We start from the raw sequence: 12588 nt of genomic DNA, 5'->3' as shown, positions 1-12588 counted from the left end.
GTATAGAAACTAGGAAGAGAAAGACGAAGTCAAGGAGAACCGTAATTGTATGGCCCTCGTTACGTTGAAGCGGGCAGCCGTTTTATTTTCAAGAAGATGAATTCAATGGAAGGTCCTAAGCTAATTAAATGGCCCCTCTGGTTTCCGTCGGAGGGAGGAACAAAAGCGACCAAGTAAACGACAAAAATTATGCCTTTGGCCGATACTTTCAGCCACTCCAGGGTAAAAGTCAACAGACAATGAGAGCGAAAAAAAGATTGTTTTCTACGCATATTACATTAACGATGCTATTTTCAACCTTCAGTTAGGAATTTAGTGGAAGATAGGAATAGAACTACTTTCATATGCAACAGTTAATTTCATCCATTGAATTTCCATTAAAGTTCGTTTATTTCGAGCTATTATTCGAACAGGCAAAAAATATGTACTTCTAATTACCAACATTTGTACGTTAAATTTTGACGCTGCCAATTAACTCTTGTTCCGAGGACAGCACATTTATTTGCGACCGTCTGATTTAATGGCATGATTGGTCTCGCTAGCAAATAAAATTAGCATAGATATAAGTGGGCACGATTTTTTATAACCGGTTAAAGCACAGTCCCCTGACCTGATGCTCATTGTCCCGCTATTATGTCACCGTCGAAGAGGGACATTAATTCGACGTCGAAGGGTGGCTAATATTATGCAAATTCCTCATTAACAGGCCAACACTTGAAACGCGATGATGTTCGTTGCGTGTAACGTGACCGTTCATTGATTTTAGAGGCACGGACGGCTCGTTTAATTAAACTTGAAACATTAACGATTTTCACCGCTGCAAATAATTATTACGACGCGCGTTCGCTCTAAGTCAACTGGTATCGTAAACTTATCTTAGTTCTAATAGCCAGATATAGCGCTAATTGCGACTATCGTTATTTTCAAATTAAAAAGAAACGTGGAAACTAACGAAAAGAAGAAGTTCGCGTCACAAGAGTTCCATTGATCGTTTCATCGCCAGTAAATCAAAGGACTGCAATTAACTAACGCGTATCGGCATGCTCTAGATATCTTTGTTCCGATATTCCGTTGACAACGATCATTATTATCGCATTGTCTAAGTACCGGCGGCTTGTCAACCGTGTCACCACTAATTGTCGCTTTCGTAGGCCCAGTGTTCCCGCTAATTGCATTCCTTACTCAATTTCCATTACAGAATGGCCTGCGCTGACACGTATCTCCACGAGGACTGACAATTTTACAGGTGATCCCCCAATCCCTTGTGTGTAGCTTCGATCAAGATACCGTCGGACGAAGGTGTAGCCCGCGCTAAGTGGTGTCTTCTCGTGTGCTTCATTGTTGCCGAAACGGTTAAGTTAATCCCGATGTTCGATCTTGCCGATAGACTCCGGGGTTAAATAAGGATTAGCGCGGTGACTCGACGAGATTTAAGGAACAGGCATGGCCGATCTTCGAGGACAGACCCGATCAGCAAGCTGTCGCTTCGCTTCTTCGTCCAAGAGCCAACCAATCGTGGACTCGATCGGATTTTCTTCGGAGCGATGCATCGCCGTAAAAAAATAGCTGCCCCCAGCCGAGGGAACATCGGTAGATCGGTATCGGGACCCGTTAAAGTGACGTTAAAAGGCACGTAGGAACGCGCGTGGTCACTCGAGTGATCGTCGAGTCGAAGCGTTTTCCTACATCTTCTACAATTTTTACACTTCTTCGAGAATAAAGAAAGCGAGTTCCAAAAACACGGTGACCGATTTAACCTGAATCTCACGTCTGGCTCAGCGTGCTAGGTAAAATCAATACTCGCACGACAGCGAGGAAACAATCTTCAACCACAGAAATACTCTCCACTTTTGTTAACAAGAAGCATCGCGCAAAGTCGCTGGATCTGCGCTCACGTAACGTTACGAAAGACACTGAAGAAATCTATAGAACTTGGAACATTGGTAAAATTCGTCCGTCGGAAAGTTCGTCATCGATCGAATAGTTGCCGCGGTTATATCTCGGTTCCTCGATTGCCTCGAGTCCTACTGGAATCGAAACAACGGATTCAGTAAGCCGCTGCTAGATTAGGTTTTACCTCGCCCAGGCTTGTGTGCAATCATGAAACGACTACAAATCTCCCGACCCTTCGTGACCAGCTGTAGTTGCACGTCGGGTTCGTAGCCTGTTCGAAGGGTGTTCTCGCGTTGCTTGATCGAAGTGGCCGCACACAATACGCGCTTTTTTGCGACATCACCGCGAGTGATGCAAATAGAATGTCCTTTTATAAAAGGGGAGATCGAAATTAAGTAGCTATTTCATGGTGCTAATTATGACAAATAGGACGAAGACTTTACGATCTGCTATCAATCTCGACGGGGTCTGTTCTTTGTTTTCTTTCTACATCTTTCTGCGTAACTACATACCGATTCGTTTTTTGAACATACTCCGGACGATTCGACCTAGTTTCTTAAAAAATTGATTCCCATCGGTATTTCACTTACTCGTCCAATCAACCGAATGGAACATAGTGATCGGTGTGAGCGCGGTATAACTAGAGGTCAAAAATAGGCAGGTGCACCCTGTAATCAAGTTATTCGGTTGCATATGGCACGGACACACGTTACATATCTCATTATATGGTTCGCAATTTCGACCCGGCCGTCTGATGAATTTCAACCAATTTCAGCCAAGCAACCGACGTATGTCGTCTCCATTCCTAATTCAATCGCGTTGCTAAGTTTATCTGACACTCAGCTTCGATATGCGCGATAAAAGACGTTATAAGTGAAGTACCTACTTTTACTCCCACTTTTACTTCCACATTTATTATCAACCGTTCCAGAATATCTTTCCAAACTTAAAATCTTCACTATACTATATGTGGAAGTAGACACAACATTACGCATTTATGGTTCTGTGAGTACTTTCACTCAGATGACTCAGGCTACGTCTCGTGTGAGTGTAGCGTTAATATACGAAAGAGACGAATATTTGATGAAATACATAATTAAAAGCATGCAAGCAGATAATCAAACACACGATGATTAGAAATATTAATTATCGTAGCATCGATCAAATATTTAATTACTATAAAATTATTCACATTTGATATGATATATATCGAGGAATATATTCAACTGAGAAGTTGAAATTACATATCAAACGTGGGATTTTAATTAAGATGATTGAAAGATCGATCGTTCAAACAGTTCGTTTCGTAATAGGAAACGTCATACCAGACGAACAAATTAATCTGTAATCAATCTGTAATCGCGAAAGTATGTTATGCTGAGCGCTCACATACCGTAGTAAGTGAGTGTCTTTCATAAGCGGCTCAGTGGTCTAGGGGTATGATTCTCGCTTTGGGTGCGAGAGGTCCCGGGTTCAAATCCCGGCTGAGCCCACTTTTTTTTCTCTTTTCGTCAATTGTTATATTTATATTGACGCTATCAAGTTCCCTTGTATCGTACGTAACACGTTTATTTTTCGCGAATTAAAACTGCAAATTTTTACGATCGGGGAATGCATACAAACAACGTACATTCTATTTCCGTACAGTTAGTTGGCGTTTACAATTTATTACAATTGATCTACCAAATTGAAATAAATTGTTTAGCATTGAATTAACAATGTTGTAAAAAAGAAAATATAAACTAATTTTATGAACAATTATTTATTACGATACAATTATTTCTTCGAATTGTTTTTTTCCCGCGTATGTGTATTCAAAAACTGAACTCATGTATAAAACAACACATCAGTGATTATTATCTCGTATGATGTATTTATTGTTTGCAAAATTTTCATTCGTCAACCATTCAAAATCCGCGTCGAGATTTTCGCATATCATCGCGTACCTATCGGGAGGAAGCTGAACAGTTACGAGCGGCACACTCGTAAATCAATCTCCGCCACAGCAGCAGATGCTCATTTGCATTTTAGCTTTTTGCTATTTTATTATCCCGCCGTTTCGAGATAATCATCTCAGACACGCAAATATTAGATTATACATACGCACGCGTACGAATGTCTTTAACGTACATATCCCATGATTAAAGTGAAAAAAGTGCATCTCTCATTTTCTATTCCAGACAATAAAATTATACGAGCTTCTCAAAGAACAAAGCGTATTGTAAGAAACACAGATCGTGTAACGTACATAATGAGGCGACGTTTGAATTTCATAGATAGGAAATCAGGCAAAATTATAAATGTATAGTGATATCTAACTTTACGTTATTATAAATGAAAATTACAAGAGAAGAACACGTAGGTATATTTTTGTTGATTCATACTTTTTACAGTTTATAAAGTATATATAATATCGTATGTACGTTTAGGATATACTCATATATGTATGTATATGATTTTGTTATATCGTATGTGATATTTATGTATATGATGCCTGAAGCGTGAAGGAAGCGAAACGTTGTAATCCCGTAGGGAAATCACTAGATATTATTATGTTGTTTCTCTGATTTTAATATCACTTTACGATTAAACGAGAGAATCTTGATATAACGTCATTGAAAATGAAAACGATCTGTTAATCTTTTCAAAATAGGTTGAAGTTTTACACAGATCAAAGATACAACTAAGGCGGGCAATATTTTAATATTTTTCGTATTATAAGATTATGACGAGGAATAGTTTAGAAATATTAAAGAGGGTGAAAGGACACGTATTTAACTCCAAAATCGAATCTATAGACAATTTTGGTAATATATAACATTTATTGACATTATACGAAATTGAAAGCTGTTCTTTGTAAGAAATATGACTTATCGGAAATATAACTTATCGTATGCTTTCCCTATAGCCTTCAAATGGTTTTCTTTTTCGTTCTCGATTGTTAACTCTTCGACGCCAGGGTTACCAAAGTACCGGATCGTCACGCTCAGCTACATTTTTCGGTTAAACCGATTCGACGGAGCCTACAGTAATTTCCTGAAACTTGCGAGGCGAAATTAGACGAACGCAGATGCTTAAGACACGTGTAGTTCACGGTTTAATAAGAAAATCAAATGGTATAAAGGGAAAACGATAAAAGTAGGCACCTGCTATGTATAACGATCGCTTAATGACTCGTCGAAACTGTGTCTCTATTATATTCTTCGTAGAAACTCACAGAAAACCGGGTCACCTTGCGGAAGTTACTACTCCTATACCAGATATAGTGAAACCCGTCTATCGAGTTTAAGAAATTCCCTCGTAGTTGGTATTTCTCCTGGATTCTTTTCTTTCGATCGAGTTCAATAATATAATAGAAAAGCGCGATAACATTATATTTAGTAAGAACTAAGTAAAAAGAAAGTACTTCCCATAGTCTGAAAGGATAAATTTTCACCTATAAACAAGGAAGACAGGGTGATTTTTAACAATTGAAAAGTTAAAATGATAAACGATATACCTAACTAAGTGTCGGGAATAAAGATTTCTATTAGAAACAAAAATCTCTTTTTTGTCAATTTTAGTATTTTGTATCATTTATCACTTGAATATTATAAAGTTCGAGATCATACCACATTTACGGATTTAGAGCGAATATAAATCGTAAAAAATGTATCCGATTGGTTAGATTTAATCTTTTCCAACTACAATTTAGCCAACATTATTGTGGCAGTTTTAACTTTTTTCGTTATATTCCACATAGAATTTATATTCTCTTTCTCACTAAAAATATCGTTTTTTCATTTTTTTGACATTTGTATCGTTTTCCATTTCAACTCCTCAATTCGAAAGTCCCTTCCGATACGTGTATTGCTTTCTGGCGATGACAAGTTCCCGTGTTCGCAACTCGTCAATGACTCCCACATTGTGCTCGTGAATTTCATCGCAGCTCGTGTGTGCGATTCTAAATCGAATTCAGGTAAAAGATTCCCGTGTTTGTGGGCGGTGCAGCGAAATTATTCCCGCGTCATTGATCTAACATAGTGCGCGTAGCTGCGGTGGCTAAACGTCGCTGGAAATGCAGCCGATTTCACAATGCGGTCTGCTTCACAATGAGAAGGCTCCTCCGTCGTAGATCTTTGCGTTTCCCAAAACGTGCGGGTTTTTGTGCGCCGTCGCTGAAAGACGACGAGCGTCAAAATGCCGAAGAGACGAACAAAATGAAACGCGCTTCGTTACACCAGAATTCTCCAGCAATAGTGATTGAATTCTAGAATATAAGAATTTCAATCTCCATCGTCAAATACGAAAAACGGTTCAAAATGAATGATACATTAATTAAACATTCTGTATTTTACACATATTATAATTCCCTTGGTTATTCTGAAATTTTTCTGGTTTTCCAAGAAGCGTATAAATAAGCTTGAAATTTTAATATTTAACCAGTTTTAGAAAAATTTTTAGCAAAATTTAGTTTTAGAAACCTCTCATAGGGTTAGGTCATGGAGTGCGTAAATAAATACATGTGACGACTAGTATACACGTCAAACGCATCGAAATAAAGTTTCTATTCGACTTGTGTACTCGTCAAACGCAGTTAACCGGTTAAACATGTTCGTATAAATTTTTAGTTTAGAAACGTATACCAGGAATGAGGATTCAAAAACTGTCTTGCGATATTTTTATGAAAATATAAAAAATTGTTAACGAAAATGTACGTACAGAGAGGTAAACTAAACTAAATTTCACTCACTCACAGCAATGTCGTGAACAGATGTGTACGCCTGGTATATTCAAAAATGTATGCAAATTAACCGAGCTCATAAACGGGATAACAGTATTGTACGCATCCATAATAAACATAAATTAATGATACGTCAAACCGAGTTTAACGTAGTTCGTGAACCGAATGTGTATTAAAGAGGTCAAAGGTGACACGAAAGTAAATGTTTTAATCCCGATACAGATTTGCTGGAAGTTGAAAGAGACACTTTCTCGTTCAACAACTATGACGTATAAATATACATCCATTTGGAAAATGATAAAGCACCTTGAAGCGGAACAGCAAGCTGCGAGACAGACATTAATATATTAAGCCGTACATTAATTTTTTATTCGAATTTAAAATTCTATCCAGCCACGTTCTCCGGTCGAATAAATTCTACTTTAACGTAACGTTAAACATCGCATCTATTCGACGAATGGTGTTTCGATATTATGAAAGGAAGCAGGCCTTTGTAAAGAAGAAATTCGTTATGGTGCTTGTGCAGTGGTCGCGTTCCACGTTTTAAAAGAGATTCCCGGCGTTGACGTTGAAATCGCGCCTCGCCATTGTCCCTTTGCACGGCAAACACGAAAAAACGGTTTCAATTTTCGAGTGCCCGCGCCGTCGCATCGTGTCGGTTCCCTGTTCGTCTTGTCACCAGAGTGCTTTCCCCTTCGACGAAACAACCCCCGCCATTCTGGTTGGATCTCGAGTGCTGTCGCGCTGACTCTTTTCAACTTTGATCGAGCGCCTCTTCAGTGCGCATAAGATGAAATGAATTAGCGCTCCGGAACCGGAAAGCCTTGGTTGGTGTTCACCCTCCCGCTTATTTCCCCTACATCGCGTTTCTCTTTCTCTTTTACCCGATCGTTTTAACTCTCTCTCGTTCCCTTTCGTATCGTCGTTTGTTTCCAGACGCGAGAACCGTTGCGGTTTCCCTTCCCAAAAGGTTTTGCGACTACAATTTTTCTCTAGTGTCGCGAGCTGTTAGAACTCATTAATATCACTCTCAGGGAACCCCGTTGCAATGCTACGATTAGTTTCAACATTCTCTACCAGCGTAGAACTGCAGAGCGTTGTCGTCAAAGCGAATTTGTCAGACATTTTATTTCCTTCTCGGTAAGTTCGCCGTCGCTTTATCGAGCTTAAGCCCTGGCGTCCGACCTTTTATCTTGGGTTGATTTATTCAAGGTCGCGCAAAAACATCTCGTCAAATCGATTCCAATATCGTCCCTCCCCTCGTCGACACAGCTAAAGCTAATGGCAATCACCGTATCATCACGTAATTACAATTCCAATAGCAATCAGGGCGACATAATCGGCAACGTGGTCACGTCACCACTAATGAAATACCATAAACCGTTCTATCGCGTTTAAAACGATTAAACCAACGTTTCATAGATCTCACGAGATTTTCCACATACGTTTGTGTGGAGATCGTGTTTATTCAAACGTATTCACAGTGGTAGCCGCGTGCACACAGGAAATGGCACGAAGGAGAGATACGTATTTAATAACGTTAGAGCGTTGCGAGTGAGCTGGGTAGCCGGTTCCCAAGGTCAGTTTAATTCGCTAATTGGCTTCACCAAAAGTTTCCATGGTACAAAGTCGAAACCTGTCCAATAATCTGACTCTTCGTTAGCTGAAATCCCCCTATTTCCAGGTGTTCCTGGAAACTCATCTAACCACGCTTCGTTTCTCTCACTAACTCTCTGTCCATCTCGTTGACTCTAGAACGGTTCAAATATTAATAAATTTGTAAGAGAGCGCGCTTTCCTGTATCTGCATATCAGTTGCATCGCCCCGGGATCGGATTGAATTTGAGGCGTGAGGAGACTGTGCACCCGGGAGTCCGGAAAATTGAATTGCAGCTCGGCCGCCGGCATCGCAGCATTGCAGCGATGCAGTCGCAGAATCATTTATGCCGATACAGAATTTAGCGGAGGCTTAATGGAGCAATTGAACCGCTCTGGAACGGCCGACCTGGAAACCTATTGCTGTTCGATGATTAGAGGAGAAATCGAACGACAGGCTACTTCGACGATCAAAACGACGATCAAAAGAAGAAGAAGTCTATTTTCGTATTTATTTTAAATCGCAATAGAATTCCATGTAATACAATTTAATACAATGTCACATCTCGTGGTTGATTTTATCGATTCGAGCGATTCGCGGGACGTCGGAGCTTGACGTGGAAGGCACGTTAAATAAGTTGATTATCCGGGTCTCGGGAAAACCGTACTTTGGAAGCGAGACAAATGGAAACCCAAGAATTCGCTGCACGCTAAAACGACAACGTGATTACGACAGGACTGCAACGTACTAGCGTTTCGTCAGTTCGTTTCGGGCAAGGAAAGACGAGCTTCTTTTAGTCTGGAAAGTAAACGTAACTCGCGGGACAGAGTGCATCATTATATATCTTGTAAAATAGGAACAATCGCTTCTGAATTCCAATGCTCGACGTTTCAGTACTTACCAGAAAATCTTTCATGCATTGTGCCCGCGTTTCATGGGAACTGAAGGTTCGCAATTTTTCAACTGTTACGAAAACTACTCCCGGTGAATAGCAACGATACCTTGAGACGTAATCGATTTGGCTCACTCGACAAGATGCAAATTCCAGTTAAATCCAGGTTAAGGTGACGCGCGCGTTAAAAGAGCGCGAAATTCGCAGCGAATTAACGCCACAGCCACCACTAAACATTCAATAACGGGACAAGGTGTTCTTCAAAAGTACCGACCGCCCTTGCGCTTCACGCGAGACCTTCCCTTCTCTCGACTAGAATGTAGGAAGCAAAGAAAGCAAAGAATCGACGCGCGACGTTGACAATTTTTTGATTCGTAGACTTTTTCCCGTAGTCGGTCATTCATTCTCCTCGCGGATGAATGAATCTAGGCAGAAACCGAGGAGTTCGGTGAAGATCCGTGAATGAGTGAATGGGTCCGAGAACGTCGAGGACCGAAAAAAAAGACAGCCGGTTTTCACGTTCGCTCGCCCGCTGCGAGCACGAAGGCGACACAAGTGTCCTATTGTAGATCGACGAGGATACGAGAGTGCCTCCGGCCATTGTCGTCTCGCTCCTTAACACCATTAACTACGTTTTACCTTAAATTTAACCCAAAGTGGGGGCCCTCTCGACAAATTTCTTGGATTTACGGCATCGCAGCCGATTTCACATCGACAATGACTACTATTCTCCGGTCATCGCGACTTTTGATTTCCAAGATCTTCTGTCCTTCGCGTTCTCGCTTCTCCGTGCTATATATTCGTACCATGCATGCTCCACGTCCGTCCTTAATCCGTTTCATTGCGGCTTCACAGTCGGAAAATCGTTTTACCGGAAGCTGGACACAGTACGATAACTCGCATGAGTTAAATGGCGTCCTTTACATTTGTAATGCCGCGCTGAGAGAAATTAATGGCTATCAACGTTGCTGGACGCTCGTATGCTGCCTATTTATGAGAATCCACCGGTGAAATTTCGTCAACGAATTTCCAGACTCTAATTCGGCGTGGAAACTTGGTAATTTGTTCCTGTTTATGTGTCAATTATTCGTATCGAACGAAGACTTTCCAGAGGAACGAAGAAGTTGCAAAATAACGTAATATTTTATATTAAGAGAAATAAAAGGCGCTTTCTTCCACCAAAATTTGTACAAGCAATAAATTTTTCGACCTCGATAGATAAAAAGAACGTTATTTCCAGCCAACTTTTCACGGATAAATAAACAGAACGACTCGACGTTATATTGCCTTTTTTTATCAGCTTCGACAATAACTTACACGACACACAAGGATCAATAGTCGTAGGTGTAACGATGATTCACTAGGTATATCAGTGAAACTGAATGTTAAATAGTATCGCGAAACTGACACGAAGTTATCGTGTTTTACGTTATGAAACATTTATCAATTGTCCAGTGTTTAACATATGATTTTTCATGGGCTTGTGGAATTAATTAAAACTCTCTACAAATACACCGACAAGATTGTTATGTTAGTATTCTTAATTCATCGAGTTATTATTACGAAATGAATTTCAGTGGAACGTTGTATCGTTCGAGAAACGAATAAACAAACGGGAACGATACGATATCGTCACGTGGTAGAATTTTTCGTCGTTAAAAACGATAACAATACACTACGCAAAATATTTCGGGACGAAGGTACTCATTGTGAAAACTTGGTGATAAGTTTTAATGATCTATTTTATTCTCTTTAAAAATTAGATTAAAAATATACAGCGTTCACACACATTCTCTCTCTCTTTCTCTCTCTCTCTCTCTCTCTCTCTCTCTTTGTCTCTCTATCTTCCTATTATCCGTACAAAAATATATCTACAATATTTACAAGGCTCAGATAGAATTGTATTTACAACGACAGCGTAATGGAAAAACACGGAACGTGGTCGCAAAAAATCCTTTAGCACAGCGATCCTACCCCGTATTTTGTTCTTTACGAGTTGACGATTCTTTCTACGGTATGCTTGGTGCATCCTATGGCTCTAAACACAGGCCCGACAGCAGTGTCCTGAATCGTATTCTGATAAAAGGTCGAGCCATCGATCCGTCGCTTTTTATCGTCCGCTTCCTCGGCCATATCGCCCATATTCCTCTTCAAACCTCTAGATAAATTGTGAACGTTCCTCTCGTAACAATCGGCCATCACACCGACCCTCGAAAGATTTAATTTCTCCTCCGTTTCCTGCAAGAACCGTTGCGCACTGTCTGTCACGGGCAACGTTGGAACCGATTGCTCGAAACGATCGGCTATGGAATTCGACGATTCCTCGTGGCTGATCGTATCGGCGGACTTGTCAGCCGCGTCCATTTTCTCGTTTTTCATCGATTTCTCATCGTCCTGCTCGCATTTCCGACTCGATGCATCGTCGCTGCAGCCCTCCTTCTTCTTCCCGCATGTTCTCAGACAGCAACATTTCTGACTCTGACCGGAAGGTAGATCCTCTTTCTTGTATTTTACTCTGCGGTTTTGAAACCAAATTTTCACTTGTTTCTCGGATAACCTTAGATTCGTCGCGATCTCGATTCGTCTGAGTCGCGATAGGTACATGTTTGAAGCAAACTCGCGTTCCAGTTCCAATAATTGGGTACTCGTGAAGGCTGTCCGAATCCTCTTGGAGCTGTTGTTGATGGAGTTCGGTGACTTCGGCGGAGGCGTCGGGGTGCTGTTACGCGAGGGTGATTCGCACGGTGCTGAAACATCTTAAAGAATACGATCCCATTAGCATTGAAACTTTCCTAGAACATTTACGATGGATTCCTCTTGCAAGAAGGAAATTCTACTTCGAAGAATTTTATATCAAAGAATAGCAGGAGATATTTACCCGAAAGTTTGCTCGTAGAAGTATTTAAAGGCGATGGAGGACTCTGGCCAGGGACCGGTCGCAAGCTTCCCAAAGCGGGTGGACTAATTGGAACCGGAACGGGCATGACCGGTGGTCTCGGTACAGGTCTTATCGGCTGATAACCCAGACCCAGGTTGAAGAAATTGAACATATAGCTCGGCAATTGATTACCGTAATACGGCAACGGGTACGCAGGTGGCGAATTATTTCCGATTAATGAGTCCACGAGGAAACTTCGCGACATGCTGTTAGTGTATCTTCTATAGGCGTTAAACTTAGTCTGTACGGTCCTCTTCGATCAGGATGAACAACACTCGACTCGAAGCACTAAATAATCCTCCAGCCACTGAAGCGTTACTGTGCACAATCTCTCAATCGATTCGCTGGATTTCACCTGGTCGTTTGAACGATATCGTTGCATTCAATATCACCGAGGCCGCTGCTAACTTTAAGATATTCCTTCGTGCGAACCTTTGAACGATTAGAGTGGATGTTCCGGGATGGTAAATGGTACGAAAAAGACTTTCAAGACGAGATCCTCACAGTTCGATAGTATAACGTGCTCTGCACCCAGAAGAACCACCG

The 12588-nt window shown here is 40.9% G+C and overlaps 1 protein-coding gene and 1 non-coding gene across 2 annotated transcripts; one reads left to right on the top strand and one right to left on the bottom strand.

The window, feature by feature from the left end:
* The first annotated feature begins 3313 nt into the window (after nucleotides 1–3313).
* TRNAP-UGG (transfer RNA proline (anticodon UGG)) lies at nucleotides 3314–3385 on the top strand. The gene has a single exon. It is a non-coding gene; the product is annotated as a tRNA-Pro (tRNA).
* Nucleotides 3386–11093: 7708 nt separating this feature from the next.
* On the bottom strand, nucleotides 11094–12247 carry LOC117157680 (uncharacterized). Its single transcript, XM_033335887.2, has 2 exons — nucleotides 11983–12247; nucleotides 11094–11860 (listed from the first exon to the last, which is right to left on the bottom strand). Exons 1-2 carry the CDS (start codon nucleotides 12245–12247, stop codon nucleotides 11094–11096), a joined length of 1032 nt encoding a protein of 343 aa, XP_033191778.1.
* Between the last annotated feature and the right edge of the window lie 341 nt (nucleotides 12248–12588).

Source organism: Bombus vancouverensis, chromosome 6, assembly GCF_051014615.1.
Source record: "Bombus vancouverensis nearcticus chromosome 6, iyBomVanc1_principal, whole genome shotgun sequence".
In the NCBI taxonomy this organism is placed as follows: domain Eukaryota; kingdom Metazoa; phylum Arthropoda; class Insecta; order Hymenoptera; family Apidae; genus Bombus; species Bombus vancouverensis.
The sequence above is the reverse complement of the archived record's forward strand: the minus strand, read 5'-3'. Positions and strand labels throughout refer to the sequence as shown.